The 24,910-nt window shown below is 42.1% G+C and overlaps 1 protein-coding gene across 3 annotated transcripts in view; it reads right to left on the minus strand.

The window, feature by feature from the left end:
* Positions 1-24,590, minus strand: part of TRPS1 (transcriptional repressor GATA binding 1) — a 504,317-nt gene extending 479,727 nt beyond the window's left edge. For 2 of the 3 annotated variants that reach the window (XM_029591917.1, XM_029591915.1), the window contains exon 1: positions 23,380-23,797. In XM_029591917.1, the coding sequence (XP_029447777.1) occupies positions 23,380-23,389 (10 nt within the window). In that variant the 5' untranslated portion in view covers positions 23,390-23,797. Of the gene's footprint in view, positions 1-23,379; positions 23,798-24,119 lie in introns of those variants that run through there. The other variant, XM_029591916.1, reaches the window with a different exon arrangement.
* Between the last annotated feature and the right edge of the window lie 320 nt (positions 24,591-24,910).

The raw sequence follows: 24,910 nt of genomic DNA on the forward strand, positions 1-24,910 counted from the left end.
TTCTGCAAGTTTCAGAAAAGCAAATGGTCGAAGATCAGGCGATAATCAGCCTGCCGAACTTTTTCTTCTGCTGTAAATAGAAATTCAGTCTGGTCAATTCCTTCCCATGGATATTTTTTCTTGTGACTAATTATTTCGGACATCTGTTTCACAGATTTGAGGCCTCCGTGAATAGGTGCAACGTGTTGGGATATACATAAAAGCTCCAAGCATAGTATAAGTTACAGAACTTGCACCGGGATGCAGCAACTTAAATAAGGGGGAAAAAAAAAAAAGATGTAAAAATAAAATTGTTTTGTGGTTTGGAAAATGAACCAAGTACGAGTTTCACTGCCCCATCCAGCTTGCCATAGGCTGGATACTAAGGATTCCTCCTGCACTTTACGAGTTTTCTCCAGAGCCCCAATCGCTACATTGTCATCCTATTACTCATGCAACTTATGACAGTAATGAAATAAAAGATCAAGGAAAACAGAACTATTAGTTTCGCGATATAAGCGGCTTGTTTCAAAGTCACTTTCTATTCCACTTTTCATCACACATCTAAGATTTATGAGTGGGGATTTTACATTTAAGCAGTAACATGAAAGCATGTAGATTTATTCATATAATAAATATGACTTTGTATGCTGGAACAATAAGTTTGCACAACATGTGCTGAATATGCCACTAAACAACAGAACTATTTCAAAAAAAAAATTCTGTTGCACTGCACTCTTCAAGTTAAAAGTATTTCAAAAAACTGAGTGTCAATGTAGAGAACCAGCATAAATGTCCCCCCTCCCCCCCCCCTTTATAGACTTCAGACTGGAACTAATCTTTATTAGAAATTAATCCATGTAATGTACAAAAATAAAAAGGTGATACAGCTTCTGCAAATCAAATCAGTAATGACTGGTACTTCCCCTTCCAATAAGAGTCTCATCTGAGTAATCACTTCTAGGAGACAAAAAATCGTTAATCAACACATTCTGGGAACTGGGGAGGGAGGGAGAAAAGCCACCGCTTTCCGCAAGGCTTCCTGCGATAAGACAGGCAGCTCCTTTCCAGCACAGCCGCAGCAGGACACCTATCAGTTTCGTGGGCTGTTTGTATTCTCCTCGGTCCTCTCGCAAAAATAATAAAATGTAAAAAAAAAAAGGGGTGGGGGAGGAGGAGGAGATCAGGAAGGTGCAGAAACGCTACCAGTTTTCTTCTACTGAAGGCGCAGCGCCCCTTCGGCCTTGCCCACGCTTGAAAGCAGGCACGCAGAGGCCTCGGTGAGGCAAGCGAGCACGCGGGAAAGAGCGCCGGCTTCCTCCGCGCCCAGCACGCTGCCTGCAGAAGGCCAAACGGCCCCGCCAGGTACCACATATGCACGTGAATTGTTTTAACACGGGTGAGAGCACAGGGCTCCGTGTGGACATTCTCCGGCTTAACAGTTGCAAAGCAGTTGAAGAGAGAGAGAGAGAGAGGGGGGAAAGCGAGAACCACAAAGTTTAATATGCAACATGTGCCATATCATCCAATAACTTCCCCTTACATGCAAAGACCAGCAAAGGTTTCTGCTCACAGCTGTCCTGCTGACAGAAAGCCAAGGAGGCAGCAACTGCTTCCCCTTCTCTAGGCTTGGGAAGGAGAAAACGTATGATTTCACTTCAGAAATCAAAGAAGCTGAGTTGTTTTGCACAGTAAAACAACAACAGGCTAATGTTTTTGGTCTAAAAGGTGAATAATCAATAAAAGGAGGAAGGACATACCAAGTTTCATAATGTCCATATAGTTCAGTGTTTTAGTATATTTAGGCAAGCAAAATAATCAATGCATTAGCACGTGTCAGGGGGAGCCCAGAGGTTGATTTCTTGATATGAAATTCTGGCTTGATGCTGAGGCATTAAATATTTTGCTAGCCTAAACATACTAAAACATTGAACTATATGGTATGTCCTTCCTCCTCTTATTGTTTGTTCATCTTTGATGGTTGGACTTTCACCTATTATTGTTGTTTGCCTCTGGTCTAAAAGGTGGCCAACCTCTAAGATCAATCACAAGAATCTGACGTATTGTGTGAAAATATAGCCCATACTATGAAAGTGTTTCAACATTAAAAACTGGAGCACAACCCAGAAACAAAACAATGCATAAAACTAAAGAGAGATTACAATACCACAAAACACAATAAACCCTTAATTACAATTCCAACCTAACCCTCCTTCCCCAATAATGCAGTGCATTGGATCTTATATAATAAATAATCTTATGCACTAAAAATCATATTCACTGAGACAGACAGCAATTCTAATAATAAGTCAGAGAGAAAACACCAAAAGTCAGAAGACAGAAACAGTGAGCAAGTCACCAAGGCCCCAAAAAGCCAACTCAAAGTGCCAAGGTTTAGCACTAAATTAAAAGATCAGATAACTTCAAATCAAAGAAAGTAAAAATAATTAATGGATTTTTTTTATATTATTGAAAAAAAGTAATTTTACATTATTTTTTATTTTATTTATTTAGAGCTTTTCTATACCGGCATTCATGATACAATCATATCATGCCAGTTTACAGGTAACAGGGCGTGCAAAAAAACTTGAAACTTTAACAAGTGGAAAGGAAGCAAAAAAGTTACAATAAATCAGGGTTGCTGGAACTGGGGGAGGAAGGAGACAATAGTAGAAGTATTTTTACAGAAGAAATTATTTACATTGTGCAAAAAGGTCTCAAAGTTTATTAGTGACTCATTTAGACTCGGGAAAGGCTTGTTTACATAACCAAGTCTTAAGCCTTTTTCTGAAAGTTAATAAGCATGGTTCCAGTCTGAGATCAGGAGGTAAGGTGTTCCAAAGAGAGGGTCCCGCTGTAGAAAAGACCCGATCTCTGAGTGCTAGATGGTGTGTGGCCTTAGTTGGGGGAACTAGTAGGGAACCTCGGTAGGCTTCTCTGATGGGTCTGGATGACGTGTGTAGTCTGAGGGGGATTTGGAGGTTAAGCAGGGCTTGGGTATGAATGGATTTATGGATGATGGTGAAGGACTTGTGTAGAATTCTAAAATGTATCGATAGCCAGTGTAAAATGGGAGAGATGTGGTCTCTTCTTCTGGAATTTGTCAGGATTCTGGCTGCCGCATTCTGGAGTATCTGATGATGGATGAGGACGGGAGACCTAGCAAGATAGAGTTGCAATAATCTATCTTGGAGAATATTACGGCTTGTAGGACTGTTCTGAAGTCTTGAAAGTGAAGGAGTGGTTTTATTCTTTTTATTACCTGCAGCTTGTAGAAGCAGTTCTTGGTAGTGTTGTTAATGAATGATTTTAAATTCAGGTGGTTGTCTATTACTACTCCTAGGTCTCTTGCTTGGGTAACAATGGTGTTAGCTGGAGCACTTTGTGGGGAGTTACTGTTTTCCGAAGAGATGAGGAATTCCGTTTTAGCTGAGTTTAGTATCAGGTTTAATGGACGGCCGGCGCCATCTTTAAAAATGGCACGGGCCATCCAGTGCTCCTACCATGTGACAGGGACCAGCCAAGGGCACGGATACCCTGTCACATGGTAAGGGCAAAGTGCCATCGGCGCCATTTTTATTAGTGGCAGCCGACGGCCCGAGAGCGAGAGATCACTCCTGGGACCCCCACTGGACCACCAAGTACTTGTAAAACATTTGGGGGGGGGTCAGGAGGGTGGGGGAAGCTAAGGGATCTGTTTTAAAGGGTCAGGGTGGGTTTTTTGTTTATCGGCTCAGGCACAGCCGATAAAAAAAAAAAAAAACGATCGGACAGCACGAAAAAAATTTCACAATGTGAATAGGAATCGGAACCGATTCCGATTCACATCTCTAATTTTCATATCACCACCACCCATTTAGGTTTGAGTCACAAGGAAGCTGAAAGATTTTTCCCAAAGGATGGGTTAAGAAGTCTAGGCTCATACTCATAGCACACAAAGCAACTAAAGCAGTGACATTCACCAACAGTGCTCCAGAGCCACAAAGGGGGTCAGGTTTTCAGGATAACCCTATTAAAATATGCATGAGATAGAAATTTATATGCAAATCTGTTTCATGCATATTCAATAGGGGTATCCTGAAAACCTGACCCCCTTTGTGGCCTGCGAGGACCGTCAAGAGCTAAAGAATGGTCAAGGGCAGCAGACAGGTGGGAAGTCTCCATTTTAAAAGACCCTTCCATAGTCAGAAAACAAAAGAGCGGAAATCACAACCTGGCAGTAGATGTTTTAAGAGCCCTACTCAAATGATTCAATGATAAATACTCAGGGTTTTAGGGAAAAATAAGCCTGAGCAAGGCCCCCCCCCAGAGGTTGAAGAGTGTGTGGGGGGGGGGGGGGGAAAGAGTTGTGTTATTCATCCCACTCCCTCTCTCCATCAGACACAAGGCTGATGGCACCTAAAGTGTCCATAGGTCGTGGCTGCAAACAGTCCTTCCAGGAGGAGAGAGAGAGAGAGAGAAAGAGGAAACAGCATCAGGTGGTCAGCGTTGTGGACTGTTCCCGTTGGATATCAGTGTGGGGCCTGAGATGACCAACCCAGTTCGCTCTCCCCCACCCTTTCAAAGACAGCCCTAATTGGGACTGTCAAAATAAACGGCAAAGTGGGTAATATGAAATGTTAGAAGTCCTAGAGGAAATGCAGGCAGTAGAATAGCTGGTGTGGCAGGCAGGCTACTCAGGGAACTATGGATGCCAGATGTTCAGGCTCTGGTAGCTATTTAGATTATGGTTAGACATGGGAAGAGGTGCTGGGGTGAACTAAATAGGAGATCCTGTGGGATCATTTACCCAGGAGAATAGAGTACAAAGGAGATAGATGACAAAAACTGTCCCGTGTAAGGTGTGATATCTTACAAGCTGGGATAAATCCTTAGCAGAGTGGACAGGAATAACTGGGTAGCCTGGATGGATCACTCTGTTCTTTTCTACTAAGTTACTATGTAAAATATTAAGCGAGAATTATCTCACTGCCTACATGGAAACAGGGAATTGTAACCCGAAAAGGCAGTAAAACTATCTGACCAAAAAAAAAAAAGTGTGTGTGTATATATATATATATATCTGAAAAACAGTTTTTCCTGCTAACTGTAGTGTACACATCTGGTACTCAATATGACATTTCTTAAGAGAAAGGGTGTCGGGATCTCCAGGGAATTCCATTACTAGGTCATTTTTTATTATTATTTACAGTTCCAAATCTGAAAAAAAAAATCACCAGTGTTAATTATTGTCATTCAAGTACTGCAGGCCTAGCTGAAGGAAAGCTTTGGTTCATGTCTCACGTTCATCAATCTTTTCCCAAGTACAGACACTCTCTGCAAAGTATACTGCTCTTGTATACATGATAAATTGGGGCTTTTTATTTTGCCAACACTTTTACGGCTTTTGCTTTTTCATGTCCGAGGCCATTAAGGAACGATCTTCACTCCAGCACAGTAGTTTGATGTTACTTGAGAAAATTTTGAAGCTTTTCCCCAAGTGCCAAAAGGAAGAGCAAATCACTGCTAGCGTGGGACATACCTCTTTACTTGCCGTGAAAATCAAGGCACTCCCAAACTTTGAATTTTCCAGAAAACACACTTTCAAAACAACTTTGGCCAGAACAATGTAAGAGAAAAAAATACATCTTGCACCTGTTAATAGTGAGATTCTCACTGAATAGCAACAGGTTCTGAAGAATGCAGGATTCAAGCTTTGCATCCTTCCAGTTCACATCTGTCACTGACACAGGTTGACTGTATACACATCGGCTTAGGAATTCAACAGCAAAATAACTAATATATATGAAAAGGCAAACTTACTAGAGTAAGTAAAATAAAACCTAATTAAAAAATATATATATTTTTTTTTCTAACAAACTTAGCTGCATTACTGCAATATTTGCTCTTCTCCAAAGACATAATGCAGTATTAGTTTATAGCCGAAGCTAAGTTATTTTACTCTGTTTAGCACAATTAGAAAAATTGGGCCACTTCAGACAAAGATTAGTGTTACGTTTGATGGATTATTTATGTCTTACTTTGCCTGTGTTCACCTCCCCAATAAAATAAGAGAGAATCTGATAAAGTTTTGAAGTATTTCCTTTCTGGTTTCAGATGTTCCCTTCATGGATACACAACCTTTTGTAATTTCACAAACGGCTGAAATAGTTCAAACTGCAGTGGAAGCAGAACAGTGTGTAGGTGCACTGGGCATCCAAAAATGAAGTGGGACACACGAACAACGCAGTCATGCTACGAACTAAAACATCCCAAAAACGTTGCAGACAGAACAGGAAAGGAAAGGAAAGGCCTGCTACACGTATTATAATCTCATTCTGCCAGAAGTCCCTTTCAACTAGCATTTACCGGTTGTCTTCCATATTCTCCCTCCCCAAACACAACATATAATTAATCATTTAAATTTTAACAGCAAAAGGGATCAAACTTATCTTCGCTGAAGCTTAAACTTAAGACAATAAAAAATGCTCAAGTTGCCACCAACCAGCTAGTCACATAAGCATTCCGTTCTGCAATCAGTCACATGTTTAGCATAATTATGAATGAGTAATGGTAATTATGCTAAACATGCAAATTGTGCCACATGCTGTTCAGGTTCATGCACTTAAAAATGAAGCCTTGCACAAACCTTCTGGAAGCCAACACTGAACAGTGAAAATGGATTTAAACTAAACAGAAAGGATATCCACAACAACTTATCATGTAAAAATTCCATATCACAATTGCAATATGGAGCATGTTAATTCATTCCTCTCTCTTCTGAAATGTTCTTGGTTTAGGTTTTGTTCTGATGCCTCCCATGATTATTTTTAAGGTCTCGCTGCCATAAATTTTTCGAGGCTGGCTTGGTAGCTCAGCCATATATGGCTGTTTCCTGGTCCGATCCCTGGGGCAAGCCTGCCACTGCCCACGCAGGCTGTGGATGCAGGTATTCACAGGCCCCAGGGGAGGGCATAATGCTCATTGCTCAAGAAAGACACCTACAGGTCAGGCTCAGGGCCTGTGATTACAGAGTTCCAAAAGGAGACCTGATGCAAGGACCCTTACCCAAAGGACTGTGCTCTCTGCGGTGAGCAAAGAAGCTATGTTGAGGGGTAGGGCAAATGAAAAATCCTTAGGTAATTACAAATGAAGGTCCACGGTGCCAGATTTCAGTTCCGGTTCTGACTGAGGCTGCAAGCACAGAAGCAGCAAAAAGAAACTGCCAGGTCATAAAAGAAAGAAATTGTTAAAAAGTCTTCAAAATGTGTTCATCATCTATTGCGCCAGTGGAAGAATCGTCCTGGAATCTGTGTAGCTACCGACAGCATCCTGGTTGTGGCACTAGTGACTGTTTAACAATTTCTTATAATGCAGGCTCCATATCTAGGGCTTTCTTAGGCGCCCAGAGCCGAAACGCAAATAGATTGAGTTGTAGAAATACGAGTTGTACAAAACGAAGTAGATCAGGTAAAGAGATAAATGCAGTTTAGATTTGCTATCCAGTCACAAAACAATCCATACCTCTGCTTATTATTCAAAGGCGCATTTCCACCCCCCTTCCCCCGGTGGTACCAAACTCCATTCTCCTCATTGCATTAGTTACAAATGACTCATTTTTCTTAAAAGGTTTACAGGAAGAAAATACACCATCCAGTGTTGCTAGAATGGAAGGAAGGCAAAACCTGTCATCCCTCGAAGAGCAAAAACTGAAAATGGGAGCCACTTATTGAGGACTCTAAGAGTTAGGCGTCCTGGTGCCAGCCACAGTCCTGGGTTTCTGAGTAATTAGCACTTCAAACTGGCATATGAAAATTGTGTAACATGCAAACTGCTATACTGGACCTCATTCAGCCCCATGTTTTACAGCATGTGACAAAGAAAAAAAAAAAAGTTGTGCAGTTATTCTTTTTAAAAATATGACACGTTTTACAATCCAGCTGCTAAATCTGTTAAAGGGCCGCAAAATCAGCAGAAACACAGGGCCACCAACGAGGAGTTGAAGAAAGGAAAGTTTCTTGTCGCTACTGCTGCAGGATGAGAATCTCAGAAAAAAAAAAAAAAAAAAAAAAAGAGTTTATAAAAATCCTGGGGAGAACTTTCCCCTAAGCCCATGCAGCCATGAACGGATTTAGAAAGGTAAACTTGAAGCTGGCACATTTCCTTTGGCTGGTAACAAAAAAAAAAAAAAAGCCCTTTCCTGTTTGTTCGGTGCAAACAGCCGGTAGTCCAAAGGCACCAATCTTTTTTTTGTTAACCTTACTCACAGCTTTAGCTTTTTTTTTGCACTATCCACTACTCCGATTACGCAGTGCAAAGAAACAAAATATTCAAAAATATACGATCCTATCAGATTTTTTTTTTTTTTTTTTAAGGTTCAAAAAGAAAGTGCATTCACTGACCACCCTAGTCAGAAGAGTGGCCCCCTTATGTGGTGCTCAGCTCCAGAGATAACCCAGCTCATTCCATCACATCCCCAATCTCAAAGTAGTCAAAGAGACTCAAGAGTCTGTAGTCATAAAAAAAAAAAAAACGTTCTTTGTTAGAACAAGATGACAATAAAGATGTCAGGTACCATTCATGGTCAAAATGCTTTAAAAAAACATTTAAAAAAAAAAAAAAACCCCAATACTTTCCAAAATCTCCCTGTAAGGGTTTGGAGAGCACACAGACTAAGCCGAAAACCTGATAACTTTTTGCCAGGAATCTGACATGTACAAAGCTTAAAAATTCTCTTGGGTTGACACCGTGACTTAATTCCAGGCAAGCAATTATGAGCTTCTTCACAGAAGTTTAATTGTGCTGGTTGCCTTAACAGCAAACAATAAACAGTAAATCTCTTGCCCTTGTGTTTTATATGGAGTAGAGTAAGACGCATGCATATTAATTCCCCTTCCCTCCACAACCCTTCCAGGCAAACACAGGATTAAGAAAAAAAAAAAAATAAGTATCTGTTGCAAACCTTAAGGAAATACTAGGAAAAAAATTTAAAAAAGGTAGTGAAAACGCGCAGGCTGCAGCGTGACACAAAGTTTTCCTCTCAGACTGTGGGCTAACTTATGCAGAAACATCCGACAGCCGCTGGATCTAGCCAGGGGATACACAGGACAGCTGGAAGAAAAAAAAAAACCGTGACATAACCCGCAGAGATTCTCTGATGCTCTGTCGCTATGAAATGCAACCAAGTAGCACGGTGATAAACAGCAGAGTACTATCCAGATTCTAAACATGCTGATAAAATATCTCCTTCCTTCGCCAGGATAATGGATTTCCAAATGGAAAAATCTGTATCACTCAAAAAAAAAAAAAAAAAAAAAGTGACACCGGTTTTCCCTGGAACTGCAAAAAAAAAAAAAAAGTTTGACTGTGATGCAAGGCTGCTCAGAAAGGAGGCTACGCTAAAACAGTCCTTAACACTACATATTCTGCGTTTACAACACGAGGAGAGAGGCAGCTCCTATTCTAATAGCTCAGAGTTAAAAATCCAGCTTTTAATACTGTTTGCAAAATATAAAAGAAAGAAAAGGCCATGCAGAACAGAAACTTTTCCAGCAGTAAATCTCCTGTCACCTACTGAAATGAATGCTAAAGTGACTACTTTTTGGTGTTTTTTTACTTGTGCCTATTTTACATTTATATGTACTTTCTACTAATAAAACTGCTGTCCCTGAACAATCCAGTCTAAGCACCTTTGCATATATTGTACGTGTCTAAATTTTCTAACACAAGTGGGCGATCCAAAACAGTGCATGAAAGGCATTCTGAGTCAATAAGGTGCTGCCATAGGCATAGTCTGGGGGAAGTAATTGCCCTCTCCCCGGGTGCCCTGGATACTGGTGCTGAATAGACTACTAATACACACAAGCTCCGTCAATGGCTGCTGCGGGCATTTCTTCAGCGCATGCCAGGCTCTGCTGGCAGGCCCGTAATCCCCCCATAATCCTAATCATCAGATCTAAGCATAGTACAAATCCAATTCTGCTGGCAATATATTTACCAAACTCCTGAAAACGCACTAAATGATGGCGGCAAACAAAGCTTTCAATTATCGACCCTGTACCAGTGCTTCCCGGCAGCCCTTTCAAGAATGCATAACAGCCAGACACGCCTGATGAAGTTCAGATGGGCAGTGGAGAGCATGAACGCCGTAAGGTGACCACATGCTGCAGGCCGGAAGGCACAAAATGGGGAAAACCCTATGGTGAATCAGTTGCTGAAGTCACAAATCTCATTTGCCCTTGATTTCAGAGCTGGTGACGCCTTACTTCTCCCTTTTGGGAACATGCATGAAAAACCCAAGGTACCTGGCATCGCCATTCAGGACCTCATATTTGAGAAGAATATTTTACACAATGCCCTATCTTTGATAACTAAAGGGCTGTCTAGAATTGGGATTTAAATCATCATATGATGGAGAATTTTTCTGCACTAGGCCATATTTTTCATCTGGACAATATACTATGAATACAGAATTTACATCTATTATATATTCATATACATGCAGGCAAATACACCCAGAATTTGCCATCCCCAGCCTTATCTGGCTACATTTCGAAGCTATTTTGAAGGATGAGCAAAGAAAAAAAGCTGCCAGAAAAATAAGAAGATTTGGAAGCTAGCGTACGGCATTGAAAGGAGTGGCATTCACTGTATTTTTTTTTTTTTTAGCCTTCCCCAATTGCAACTGCAAATAAAGTTATGAGAGTTGGATTTCTCCGTTTCCATTTGACCACGGAAAAACATTTGGACTTCCGCGACAGCCTCTGCCTTTCCAGCACCAAAACCAAGTTTGGCTTTCCCCGTCGCTCTGCAAAACCCTTCACATTTTCTCCCTCTGAAAGTGGACCCAAAGCAAACACCAAAAGGCACCAAAGGCCGCGTGCACGGTCTGCTTCTCGCCGAAGGGCTCTGGGGGCTGCAGTAAACAGCTTAATAGCAGTGCTAGGAAATGGACTCCTGCCTGGGTTTCTAAACTTTTTCCAGCCTTTGCAGCCTTCTCCCCCCCCCCCCCCTTTGCATCTGACGACATCACAGAGCAGCCACAAGCACAAAGTCGGCTTTTAATTTCTCCTCCTGCTCTTTCATTAGTCTCAGTTTCCTGACCAGAATTAGAACTCGCTCCAGTCACAAAAAAAAGTACTTTCTCATTAAGCGCTCAGAAGACACAATTCGAATGCTAATTTTTCTTCTTTTCGCAACAAAAAAAAAAAAAAAATGCAGTGGATTCAGAACTAAATTTACATTCCGGCAGGCATGTGTGCATTAAAAAAAGTTTTCCAATAAAAGGTTTCCGAAGTGCAAATGCACGGTGCTTCAAAACTTCCTCTGACAATCTCCCGTTTCAAGAAGTCAGGAAATTTACGCAGCCTCCATTGTGTGGCAGCAGTTGGGGAAATAAAGGGCACCGAGTTTGTCAGATTGTTTCATAATGTGAAACTTTGGCTAACGCTGAACGAGGGTAAAGAGATGACATTCTGTGTCAGTAAGGGGAAGAAAAAAAAAAGTTTAATATACACAAATTCACTGCCTTCAAAAAACACCATGCTAAAAGGCCATCTCCCTTTTTAAAATTAAGCAGCTAATAAAGTGGAGAGGGGGAAGATTGATTCCCTTTAGTCTCTCTCCTTTCTTTGCTTCGGCTGCACACAACTTCAGGGGGGGAGGGGGGTAGTTTGATGATGTTGAGGCCCAGTTGGCATATTGTAATTTGTTTGTTGCAGTTTGTACTTTGCAATGATTGCTTATTGATGTATTAATAGAACTATTTTAAAATACAATAAAGAAATATTGACAAAAAAAATTAAGCAGCTAAAATTACTAAATAAAAATCACACACACAAAAATGTGATGTGCTGAAGTCTCATTCAGACTTAGAGGAGCAGTGCCGATGTTCTACCGGGACCCGCAAGGATGCCATACCTGAACCTTTTACCTTCGACCTAATACCTTCTTGAATTGGCTTCCTTTTAGCCACTGGAGCTGGAGTGGAAGGTACACAGAACGCACCGCTAACCCTGACCTGGTACCTTTTTTTTTTTTTTTTTTAATTTCTTTTAAAAGAAACTTCCATTGGACAGGTGAAGTCAGAACAACCAACAACAAAAAATGCAGGACTCCTTATAATCATAGGGTGCATCCTTATAAAACATATGCCAGGCACTATCAGGAGTTCAAATACCATAATCATAGACCTAACTCCAAATTTTACTCCAAAAAAAGTCTCTCTCTGAAATTATTAGATTGAGGAGTCCATATATTTTTACTCTTACCGATCATGAGTACTCCACAAAAACAGATCTCATCAATGCGTCACCAAAAAAAGAACCAGACCTCGGCTGGTTTTGGCATATCCATGCCTGCTTCGGGGGGGGAAGGCTCCAAAGAGTTATCAAATGTCCAGAGAGAAGGATTTTTAATCTTGCTGTATATAAAAAAATGTCACTAAACTGTCATCTCCAAGGTAGGATGCCCATAGGAACTTGCTTGAGCTATTAGCTATAGCTTCTTGTTGAGTTTCTTGGTTCTCTCTCCTCCTATCCATGCAGCACAAGGAATGGTCTAAAGTAAAGTGAGATTAAATGGTTTGGCCTCCCCTCTTATTTCATATGTGCTCTCTTCCTCCTATAACATTTACTAAGTTTCTCTCGCAAAAAAACAGGATAAGTAAAAGACGGCTTGGTAAATCAGACCCTTTCAGAATGTTGGCTTCTTTTGTCCACTCTTGGTTGCATTTTATTTCTACCCTAATAACTGCTTTCATTGGTAGACAGAAGATGATATATGCCACCTCCACCTGCAATGTACTTTAAACGAGGCATCCAGAGAGTACAGGAGGACATTTCCTTTAAGCGATATGCTTCCTTCCAGTGCTTTTTTTCTAGGGGAAAAAAAAAGCACTGCCAGTATTCATCCTTAGGGTGGAAGAAGGAAAAAAGCTCGACAACTCAGGGCTCTGCCCCCACAGTAGCCCTCCTCCCCCCGTAAAACCAGTCATGGAGGCCATGAGAAGGCATTACTATAAATATTACACTGGTCCCTAGAACACCAAAACACCTCTTACTGGGAAAGCAAAGCAAAACAAAACAAGCAGGACTGCTACAGATCCCTATCAGAATACTTAATACACATAACACGGAGAGCCCTTCACCAAATACAGTTTAAAGCATCAAAAAATTGGAAAAAGAAAAAATGTGCAGAAAAACTGAACTAGAAACCCCAAGAAGCCAGACTGCATGCAGTGCAACACTGGAAAAACAGCAACAACAATGCTTTCCCCCTGTACAAAGACCACAGAGATGCTGCACCGTCACCTTCCCAAAGCTGACAGCTGAATCGCAAAACCAAATAAAATAAAAATTCCTTTTTTTTCCCCCCAACTTTTTTTTGTCTGGATATTATGGGCTCTATCACAACAAGGGGGCCCCAGCAGACAGACCACCTCCTATTCCATGCCAGTGGTGGCATTAGAGCACGAAAAACCAGGTGAGAGCTCTCTTTGCATTTTAACCCTTAACTATTTAGCTATTTCTTCCAAAGAATATTAAAAAGGCTCAGGATACAACTTTCATTGTTGTTTCATGTATAGGGTGAAGTGAAATTGAAATTTAAAATAAATAGATAAATAAATACTCAGCTTGTTTATAGATCAACCAAACCTCGAAGGGGTCCCAAATGACTCTCTTGCCAGGACACAAACAAATCCAAGGCCTGGCTCTGCTAATTTACTCTCTAATGTAACAATCATTTCAAACCTATTTCTTGCTCTTTTTTTTCTCTTTATCTTCATCCTGTGTGTCTTTCTAGTACTTTTTTTCTCAGTATCCTTCATTGTCACATTTATAAAACAGCTCCTCCCGAAAGGCGGTTTTACTTGGTATAAATGATAAACAGTAGCATTGCTCATACAATCAATCAGTTTTAAAAATCTTTTCTTCATTTAATCATTCTCCATTTCCCTTCCCCTCCGATTTCTATATTTTCATTTTCTCTTACCCATTCTGTTCTCTCAGACTTTCCAGATCAGAGGTGGGCAACTCGGGTGCTCGTGGGCCGCAAACCTCCGATTTTCAGGACCACCACAATGAAGATGCCCAAGCGATGTGGCATGCACTAACGCCACTGTATGCAAATATTTCTCTTGCGGCTTTAGAGAACCAGCGCTGCCCACCCGTTCTAGAAGTTTCTGTCCTGCTGCCCCCTTTCTCTTCTCTTACAGGTCCCATTTATTTGCTGGTCATTTTGTTTTATTTCTATTTTTGCTTCTCGCTGTCCGATCACGGTATTTACCACACTCTTCCACAATCCCAGCCCAGCTCCCTCACACATGCAGCCTTCACATCCTTCACTTCCCCATCCCCCAACCACTCCTGCTTATCACGCAGATCCCTCCTCACCTCACACACGCATGCACCCTTCCCCAATTCTAACACCTACGCACGACTCACCTGCTATACCCTCCTTCTCTTTCTTCTATATCCCACGTTCCTGCCCTGTTTTCTTCTCCTCCATCCCACCCACCACTCCATTAACTTTCATTCACCCCCAATTTCACCACATTCCTCCCTCATCCCTCCTTCTCCACCTCTCCCTCCTTTTCCTCCCTCATTTCCTTTCTTCATCCCTTTCTCTCCAACCTCTCCTGAACGGCGGAAGCTGCGCAGGCCTCTGAATTTCTGAGCCACCTAAGCCTCCGGCCTGCCTTCTCCCTCCTTCAGGGAGCGCCCTGTTCGAAGGCAGGCAGGCCACAGGGAGGCAGCGCTGAGCCTGTCCAAGGACCCTGTGGTTTGGGCAAATTTCAAATGCAGTCAGAGCCGTCTCTGGGGGTGAGAGCACAAATCAAGGAGACGGCCAGGGCCTCCCCCCCTGCCATGGTAACACCATTGCCTCAGCACGTACTGTGGGTGGGGCATTAGCAGAGCAAAGCGAGCATGCAGGGAAATTAAAAAAAAAAAAAAATGCCCTTTCTTTGTACCAGCACATGCTGCTGCCGGGAAAAAAAATAAATAAAAAAACAGCCCCGTTTCAGAAGCCTGTTCAAAATGAAAGAACGTTGGCAAGTACAACTCTAAACTGTGAAATAGCACAGTGCATCCAAATAAAAGCACCCGCCCTCCCCCCCCCCCCAAATTAAAACCAACCACAAATGCACTAGGATTTACCGCCAAGCTAGGAGTCAGAGGAAGATTAGAAGCATCTTAAGAGTACTTCCCAGTACAGTTTAACTGAAAACCCAAATATCAGATTTTTTTTTTTCCTCTTCCGATGCTGATCTTCTTCCTTTTCCAGATGAGACACTACCAGGCCAAGGGCTTCCCAGCTACCGAAAGAACAGACTTTGGGGCTTTGTATATACATAACACATTACACATATGCTGCACATTTCCAGCATATTCAACTATTTACATTGTTAGATCACCCCCCTCCCTCGCGTCACAGCTGCACCAGTGCCAACTGCGAAAACTAAAGTACACAAATCAAAATGTGTTACCTCTGTTCAAACAATGCCGCTGTTCATTATATAACAGAAAGAAACTGTCAAGACTTCACCCTCGCAAGAGCCTAGAACTGGCAAATTCTTGGAGCAGAGATGCTTTTCAGATGGTTTCAGGCAAAACTGAAGTGTATTGTTCCAGTCTAGTCAATCTCGCAGAGAAACCACAGCCCAAGAGAGGAGCCAACACAACAGCTTTAAAAAACTTTTTTTTTTTTAAAGAGAAATCAGCATCCCCAAATGCAATTGGGGTGACAGAGGGGGAAGTGTCCAAGATTTGTGATCTCTGTTTGTGGAGGGGCAGGAGGGTGCAGTTCAAGTGCTTGTTTGCTTTTATGTTCCTTTTTTTTTTTTTTGCACCAAAGATCCGGTTCACCATCAACTTCAGCCAAATAGTAGCACAACCTCAACACAAAGTTGTTTGTGGGAAAACAAATAAAAGGAAAACTGGATGCCACTTAATTAGCCAGTCTGTCAGGTGAGGTGTTTTCGTAGGCCTTGAACGAAAAAAAAAAAAAAAAAAACCACACACACAACACAGTAGAATGCAAACCAGGACCGGACGTCGACTATTTCAACAGTTATCACCACATCAGGTATGTGCATGCTTTACTGCAGCAAAAATAATAATAATAATAAAATGCAGGCATGTTTTGCCACCACAGATTACTCTGCAGCTTCCACCTGTTCATCTCACTAAGAAAATTTGCCAAAAGTGCATGGGAAGACCGAATGATATTTGTAATGCATTTCTAACAAAATCTAATGGAATTCCGCTAAATGCCACACTATTTGGCAGAGTTTTGCCAGATTTTGTGGACTCCGCCCGTTACTGTCTAGGAGAAAAATGACACATTCGGCAGAAGCTCAAGCCTTGCAGTTTTACCCAAACTGAAATTTGCAAGTTTGGCATACTCCCCAGTGCTCAGCAGCAAAGCCACAGCATCCACACAGCCCTATCCCAAGTTCCTACATGTCCTGTCTTCCAAGGACATGTGCCAGGTTTGATCCCGTTTGAGGAAAATACAGCCCACGGAATTCTAGAAAATCATGCAACTCAAATCAATTAAGACAAGTCAAAAATTCTTAGCCTGCCACCTAAAGGATTAACAATTCTAAAATCGCAAAGTACTTTTTTACAGTTAATTTTCCGTTCCACTCACTCAGAAGAAGAATTGGGGCATTTAAAGCCATTGCAGGAACTCTTCGGAGGACAGAGTCGGGCTCCCTAAAGATACATTTCCAGTCTCTGTTCAGCGAATCCTGCACCGAGTATTAATGCAGGCTATTGATCAAAAGGGCAAATATCACAAACTTTTAAAAACTAAAATGAAATTAAAATCAATTTTCTTAAATGTGTAATATTATGGAAAGAAACCTCTAGACTCAACTGAAATATTATTATTGTCTGGAATCTGTTAACACGGCAAACTGGAACTTCTTGCACTAAGACAATCACAGTTCTTCAAAGTATCCGGAAAGTTAGAAATATACTTGCTGGACAATACTCGAAAGCCTTTTAATCAGCTGCAAACACAGCCCTTGACTGCTTACTGAGAAAGCGCTCAGCAAAAGAAGGTTTCTGGTGCATGCTTTTCATTAAATGGGAATCTGGTATCTCTGAAGAAAGGAAAACTACAGGCCCAGCACTGAAGGCACAAAACAGAGGAAACCCCTAGTGATAACAGATCTGTATGAGCTCGCTCTAAGCCACATTACTAAATAGGATAACATCCTCTAGATATAATGCCCTGAGAGGTTACTAGCGCGAGTTTTCAAAATAGTCCCTTGACTGTTTCTTAACTCTGGATTAAGATCCAAAGAGGAATCAGCAAAGTGTCCTTTATTTTACATATTATATTTTCACACTTTGTTTTCTCTTTAAAAAAAAAAAAAAATATATATATATAATGCACACTTCTTTTTTTTTTAAATGTGGTTGCTTTTTTAAAAATCTCTCATGTCCACCCTTCAGCTGCCTGAGCTGCAAGAATACTTTTCTCAGCACGACCCCGGCATGGGGCTCTGATGAGCGTCAGCCCAAGAGATCCTCAATTTATTTAGGCTGAAAATGACTGAACTAGTCAAGCAAGCAGGGGAAATTTCAAAACTTTCTAACGTGCAAGAATCCTTCCTCCAGAATTCGATAAAATCCAAACAAAAAAAAAAAAAGCCAGATCCCAAACACTTGGTTTTAAGCGCAAGCTGAACCATCCAAATATAATCTTTGCTAACTTCGGTGCTTTAACGTTTACAGCCAGAGGAGACGGGGTTCGAACCCCAGAGCATGCGGACATTCTAACAGTGTTTCTTCTGAATTATAGGTCTTCCGCGGAGGGTGGGGTGCCCTCCTGCTGGGTGGAGTGCCTCCCCTGGAGGATGGGAAATCTGGCAGAAGCCAACACGGTGCATTCGAGCAGTTTTCCTACTTGCCAACATAGGAGGCTGAACAGACGTCAGCTCTTCTGGGAAGTCTGTTGCTTAACTTGGTCCTTTGCAGGAGAATGAACTGTTTGTGTGCCACAGTCACAGCTTCGCGGGAGGAAAAAAAAAAAGGTTTACAATAAAAAAAAAAAAACCTGTCAATTCCCTCATATAACAGGGAGAAAAAAAAGTTAAGGAAAAATGGGCAAGGAAGTAAACACATCTTCACTTTGTACCTTCTCCGAAGACAAATGGTTTAAATTAAACATGTACAGATTTGCAGTGGTAACTGCAGTGCAGGTTTTTAAATCTTTTCAATTGAAAATGAACTCCAAGGGCTTTGAAAACCTGTTCTCTGCTATTCCTTCATGAACATAAATCTTCTACTAGTTTTTCTTAAGTACAGAGATTCTCTCAGATGGGACTATAGAAAAGCAAAGTTTCCTAATCCGGATTTTATAGAGAGAGAGAGAGATTTTAACATTAGTGTGTCAGCATTTTCACACACACACACACACACACACACACACACACACAAAAATAAATAAATAAATAAAATTTGTTTCTCATATTTATAAATGGAAGGCCCAAGGTGAATGCCAATGAAGGAAAGAAATTCAGAGGTCTGTTTAAAATTACCGTAACCTGAAATGCACCAGCCACCGAGAAGAGAAACTGGAGTGATCCGGCATGGTTCAGCAGGGAAGATTTTACTTTAATAAGAGTGGAAAAAAAAAAAAAAAGCACACCAAGAATAAAAATAACTCCATCGACAGGGATTTTATTTCTTCATGCCCCAACCCTTCTCAATTTTTTTGTTTTTGTATTTACCATGAATCTCAAAAAAAAAAAAAAAAATCCCAAACATTATTAAAAGTTAAAAGCATCCAATTACTTCTGCCTGTTCCTTCAAAACTAATTTTGGCATTTTGTCAATTGGGAGGGGGGTGGCAGAGGGAGCAAGGGGGACTGGGAGGAGAGAGAGAGAGTTTCCTGCCGGTATAAATTAAGCCACCCGGGAACACGTCTAGCCACTGGTGCAAGTATTTAAAAAGCAAGTAACGTTTCAGCCACTGCCTGTGTTTTTACTGCATACAGTCAAAGCAGAATAAAGCACCGGGCGCTGTTTATTTTTCTCTGTTTTGATAAGGCCTGTGTATATTTAGATTTCAAACACAGATGTGGCTTCACCAGCAGATCACCAGACGAGTTGATTCTGTAGTTACAAAAATAAAGAAAAACTATTTAAAAAAAAAAACAAACCCCTAGATTAGCACACAAATACGAAGGGCCCTCTGTTTCAAGAATTGTGGCAAACATAGAATGGGTTAGACCTTGGCAAGAGCATGGCCCGCGAGCTCATCCATTCGTTGTTATACCCCGATCCTATTGCTTAGGCCCACATATGAATGTATGTATACAGCTGGCCAGATGTTCAGTTTTGGTGGGCTCTATTGTGATTTCAGGGCAGAAGTAAAGCAATAAAAAGTAAACTACTGAGAAGTATAGAATGTAGTTTCAAAGAGAATCAGTATAACAATACCATGATATATTAAATAGATTGAATATTAGTGATGAATAGCTTGAAAAAATAATAAGTCGCCAATAAGAGTGATAGATATAAGCTATTGCCAGTCCTACATAATAAAAGCATTAAAAGCCATTATAAGATCCTTGAGAGGTTTCAACTATTAGACCAAAAGTTCAAATTATTTTTTAAGCTACCCAAAAAAAATACAAGAAAATATTAATAAAAAAACAAAAAAAAAATTCTACACTGCATGGGAATATATTTATTTATAAACAAGGATACCATCCATCACTTACTCTCTGCGCTCCAAACTTGCAGCACCTCAAAATCAATTCATGCAGTGTTGCCAAAGAAAACCAGAATGGGAAAAAAAAAAAAAAAAAAAGACAGAACTTTCTATACCAGTTTTTAAAGTTTACAAAAAGCACAAGATAAAATTAGTGAACATTAAAAAATAAATAAAATAAGCTACAAAAAAAGGAACAAAACAGACAGCAGCACCCCAAGCATTCTTCCACTGCCAAATCAGAAGTAGCAAAATCTTTAGAGAGTGTCCAAGCTCAACAGGTGAAAGGTTACCGGGGCTCCTCAACCTCTCAATCCCTAGATGCAGGGGTACCAATCAGTGCCATCTTTAATGGTGTTCCTGAATGGCAAAGGGCAACTTAGTTCCGATAAGCGAGGTTTGCTTTAGAAAATTATTCCAGCTACAGTCAACAAACTGACCTGATAAGGCTTGGACTGCATCCAAGTCAGTACGATCCGACACGCCACAACAAAAAAAAGTCGATCGGGATTCAACTCAACTTGTAATTTGTATCCTGGATCCTCAAACCAGGGCAGGGATGGCCCAGAGACAGATATCCTCTTGAAGTGGAACTGCTCTGAAATTGCTGCCAAAAGCCACAGGTTAGGTGGGAGAGCTGCTTAGATCAAGAGGAAATCTTCCTGCCCGCCCGCCCGATGGGTCAGGCAAATCTGAGCTAGCTCACATCAGAAAACGCCCATAATGATAGCGTACATAACAAACATTCAATGAAACGAAATTAAATCATACAAAAAAAAAAAAAAAGCATCTTCCAGGCTCTAAATCTGAACCATTTGTGACATAGATTTTAGTCATAACTTGGAGTCACTCAAATCAAGAAATCCAGACAAAATTCTAAACCAGAAAAAGCTCACCTTTGCCAAAATTCAAGCAGTATAACCGGCTCACTCATTGCCAGCATTTACAGATGTAAACATAAATCCCCAGCAATTTAATTTTTTTTTTTTTAATGAACTACTGGTCCAGCGACGGCCATGTCCTATGACTGGCACAATTTTTCTGTGACAATAACTAAGTGATGACACAACAAGTTTAAAAATGGCAAATGAACATGTCATGTCCTTACAATCTCCCAATGCTAATAACACAGGACAATTACCAGGCTGCAATGACAACCAATTATAATGCAGTAAAACAGATCTACAAGGTAGATAAAAGACAATCTCAACTAGCTAGAAGCTACTCAGGGTATTAAGATTAGGCTCATGAATGGCATCAGAATGCCTTTGACGGAATTACTTAGGAGTGGTGAATTCATGTGGCACCATAATATCAAAAATCATTAATTTTTTATTTAAATTATGACTATATATTCATACCAGGAGCAGAAACACTCCAATTATTTTATTCTTCCGGCGTCAACAGGCTTTTAAAATAAGATTCACAGATTTTCCAGGTTTTGGTTCCACTGCAAGGAAGACACAGGTTTACACTACTGAAAAACTCCAAGTCTCAACAATTCAGGAAGAGGAGGAGAAACTTTTTCCTCTCTTATTTTTGAATACCTGTCTAGAGTTAGGAACTCTGCTTTGACATTCGAGGTGTCATATTTGGGGAAAAGCAACATCTACATTTACAGCATGCAAGCCTGCCAAAAATACAAACCCAGACTTCCACACTGGTAGTCCTGTGGAAAGTAAATTAAGCAAAGACAAACACGGACTGGAAAGTCATCAGTCTGCCTGAATGAATAGCTTCATTTTACACTCAGGCAGAATACCTTAATCTGAACATATTTGTGCTCATGACCAATGCCTTTTCTACCAATTTGCAGCTGTTGATCCTAACTTATCGCACTATTCAGCACGCCATAGTTTCCACCCAACTCCTACCCAGCCATGACCACAGATGTTTAACCAGAAACTATTTCACAAGTTGGGTGTCCCAGGCTACTCACAATTCATCATTTGTATTTACTAGGCCAAAGGATGAAAAACTAGTAAAGGCTATATATAATTTGCAAGCAGCAGACTGAGCCTCCTCTTTCACATAAGCCTGCACCTCACAAAGGAGACAGAAAGGCTCATCTTTCTCCAGGATGAATATATACCATTTGTTTGGCTTGACCAGGTTATCTAGAGAAAGTCATTTACACATATCTTTCACCAAAATATTGGTAACACTTCCAGTCTCGTTGCCATGAGGGTTTCAGGAAATACTTCATCTGTTTATGCAAGGTCTGTACTTACTCACAGAACTGCCTTAAAATAATAATAATAATATAATTTCACCATTATGCTGTCTTTCCTTGAAAGCTGCTACCAGGGAAAGTTACAAGAGAAATAAAAACCAAAGGCCTTCTCAAAACCCAGGAGGAATAATGGGATGTGAAAGCATCCCCTCAAGAACCCAGGAAATTTTTCATTCTCATCAATCTGTCCACGTCAGGAGCTGGCTCCCCACACTTGCTTTCCGTCCTCTCTCCTGTACATTTTTAACTCTGGCAGCTCTTTCTAGATGTTCCACTTTTTCCGAAAGCCAACAGGAAAGTAACATGATGCCACACTGATCCCTAACTTTTCGCTGAAGGATTTTAAAACTAGCCTGACTGAATGGCTAGGAGTTTCCTGGCTTTTTTTTTTTTCGTAGCTCTTCTGAGCCTGGTGTAATGAAGCCCAGGTCTGTGATTTATATTTATTTATATTTTCCACCCCAGCCTCCTCTGGAATGCTCCATTTACACTTGTATCCTCCTGACCTCATCTCCTTACTATACAATGTATTTATAAAAGGTTTAAAAATACATTTCCAGGCTCTAAATGGTGCGGCTTAACTTCTGCTGTTGGCTTTGCAATCAGCAACACCCCTCCCTTTTAAGACATGGTTTTGAGTTCCTGACAGCAGCAGGATCTTTAAGGGAAACCATTAAAGAAAACAAAATATTTATACACCATATATATAGGTGCATGCTTTGTTATGTATACATGCACATACATGTTCATGTGTATGTTTTCCCAAGTAGAAAAGCCGAAACTTCTTGAAAACAAACGACAGCACCCTATACCGTCTGTTAACTTTTTCCTTCATAAACTTGCAGTAGCGCAAAAGCTGTTAAATTGGATTGCCTTTCACTGCATCCACACTTAGCAGGAGCACCAGAAGAAACCAATCGAATGCCAAGGATCAGAAACAGAGAATAAATGACTCATTTCACACTGTGAGCGAGTGAAGAGCAGCTACTGCTCCTGCAGTGCCCTGCAAAACGACATGCACTGGCCACCTTGCTCAGGAAGAGAGAGAAATAACCTTTGAGTTTTCATGCTCAGCAATTCTTTCACCAACTTAGGAAGTCCCCATTCATTTTGTCCCTTTCATCTGAGTCAGAGAGTGGGGCAGTGGAAAAGGCAAACTGAAAAGTATCTGAAGTTCCCGGAACCCATGCCATCACACACATCACTGCTAATAGCAGAACTTTCCTTTTGAGCGAAAGTTTGATTTGTTAGGAGGGAAATTGCGGGAAGGGGGGGGGGGTAATTTATCTTTCTTTACAGGAATGGGGGAGGGGGTTGGCTCCCTGAAAAGGCTTTGGACAGCATCACGATGGTCTTTCTCTACCCGATCCCCTCCCTCCCCCCCCCCCCCCCCCCCCGATTAGCCAGAACCGAAGGAGCGAAAGCGTTTCAAAAACAAGAAAGTTTTGCAGACTTACTACTATTCATGATTGTCCCTCCGTGCCCCTGCTGCTGCTCATGGTCTCCACCAACTTCCAGGAGTTTCTACTACTGGGCGGAGAAGGGGGAGGGGGCGCAGAGATCCGTCTGCAAGGGAGTCCAGGCTGGAAAGCAGCCTTCCAGCTCGGGTGCTCTCGCTCCCTCAGTCACACAGAGAAAGAGCCTGAAAGTTACTTGAGAGAGTGAAAGGAGAGGGGGGGAGGGGAAGGGAGGGAAGCCTTGTTTTTCCCTCTGCGTCTGAACTTGACCCCTCTGATCCAGGGGCTACTGCAGTTTGAAGGAGCCAATTTCCATGTCTCCTGCCTTTGACCCAACAAGAATGGAAATGGCTGTGAAACCCGAGAAGTCCCTTTGCTGTGCTTTCTCGCCCCCTCCCCCCCTCGCAGAGAAACTCACTTTCCCTTCACCCCCCGGGCTCCGGCTCCCCCACATTTCAGGCGGCGGCTCCCGCACGCTCAGCAGCGCCACGCACGCCGCAATATTTACGTCGGCCAAATTAACAACACAGAGCGAGCGAGCGAGCGAGAGGAAAAAAAAGCAAAAGCACACATACACACAGCAAAAAAATAAAAACAAAAAGCAGCTGCACTCCCCCTCTCCCCACACCCACGCACCTCCCCCCGATCTCGTCTCCTTTTTTGTAAAACTGAATTTTTAGCATCCGCCGTCCTGTTTTTTTTTATTTTTTCTTTTTCTTACGTGATCTTTCTCCCTTTACCTGTTGATTAATCGGCAGTAATCTCAGCAGTCTGGAAGATGGTGGAGCTTTGCCTTGAGCCATGAACCGTCTTCTCTTGTTTGCAGCTGATCCTGGATTGTATTTGGGTGCCGGTGGCGGAAAAGGGGGGGGGGGGGAGGAATAAAAGTATTGAGAGCGAGGGTGGGGGTTCTTCTTTGCTTTGCACCCCCCCACCTCCACCCCAGCTTGTGCGGGAGGGGCCTCGAGCGAGGGATCCGGCCGGGCCGGGTCGGATGATGGTCGCTGGGTTGGAGGGTGGTCGCTGCCGTCCCGGTACCAGGAGAGCCCGGCTCGGTGCCGGCGGGGGGCGGGGGAGGGATGGCGGCGGGGAGATCGGGGCTTTTATCAGAAATGTTATCGCTTGTCAGGACCTCAGTCTCCGAGCATTACGTCAGTTTCAAGACACCAACACTATTAATATCAAAGGAGCCTTAGCGGAGGCAAGCGCCACCCCAGCCCGCGCGCTCTTAAAGAGACAGTCACCGCCCCCCTCCCCCCACGCCCTGCGCGCCGCGCGGCGCCTCTGCTCCGCCCGGCCCGGTTCGGCGGCTGCTGCTGCTGCTCCGACCCGCCGCTTCCCCCCCACCCCCCTCCTCCAGGCGTGCGCCCGCCAGCTCCCCGGCTGAAGCTGCCCGAGCGGCAGCGCAGGGCTCGGCCGATGCTGCCGGATTTAGACGAGATCGGAGAAGCCGGGCGCTTCTTGGCATGTGGCGTTGCACGTTCGCTTTCAGGCATGCAGTGCTTTCCCCCAACTTTTTTTCTTTTTGTAA

The sequence above is a fragment of the Rhinatrema bivittatum genome, chromosome 2 (assembly GCF_901001135.1).
Source record: "Rhinatrema bivittatum chromosome 2, aRhiBiv1.1, whole genome shotgun sequence".
NCBI lineage: Eukaryota > Metazoa > Chordata > Amphibia > Gymnophiona > Rhinatrematidae > Rhinatrema > Rhinatrema bivittatum.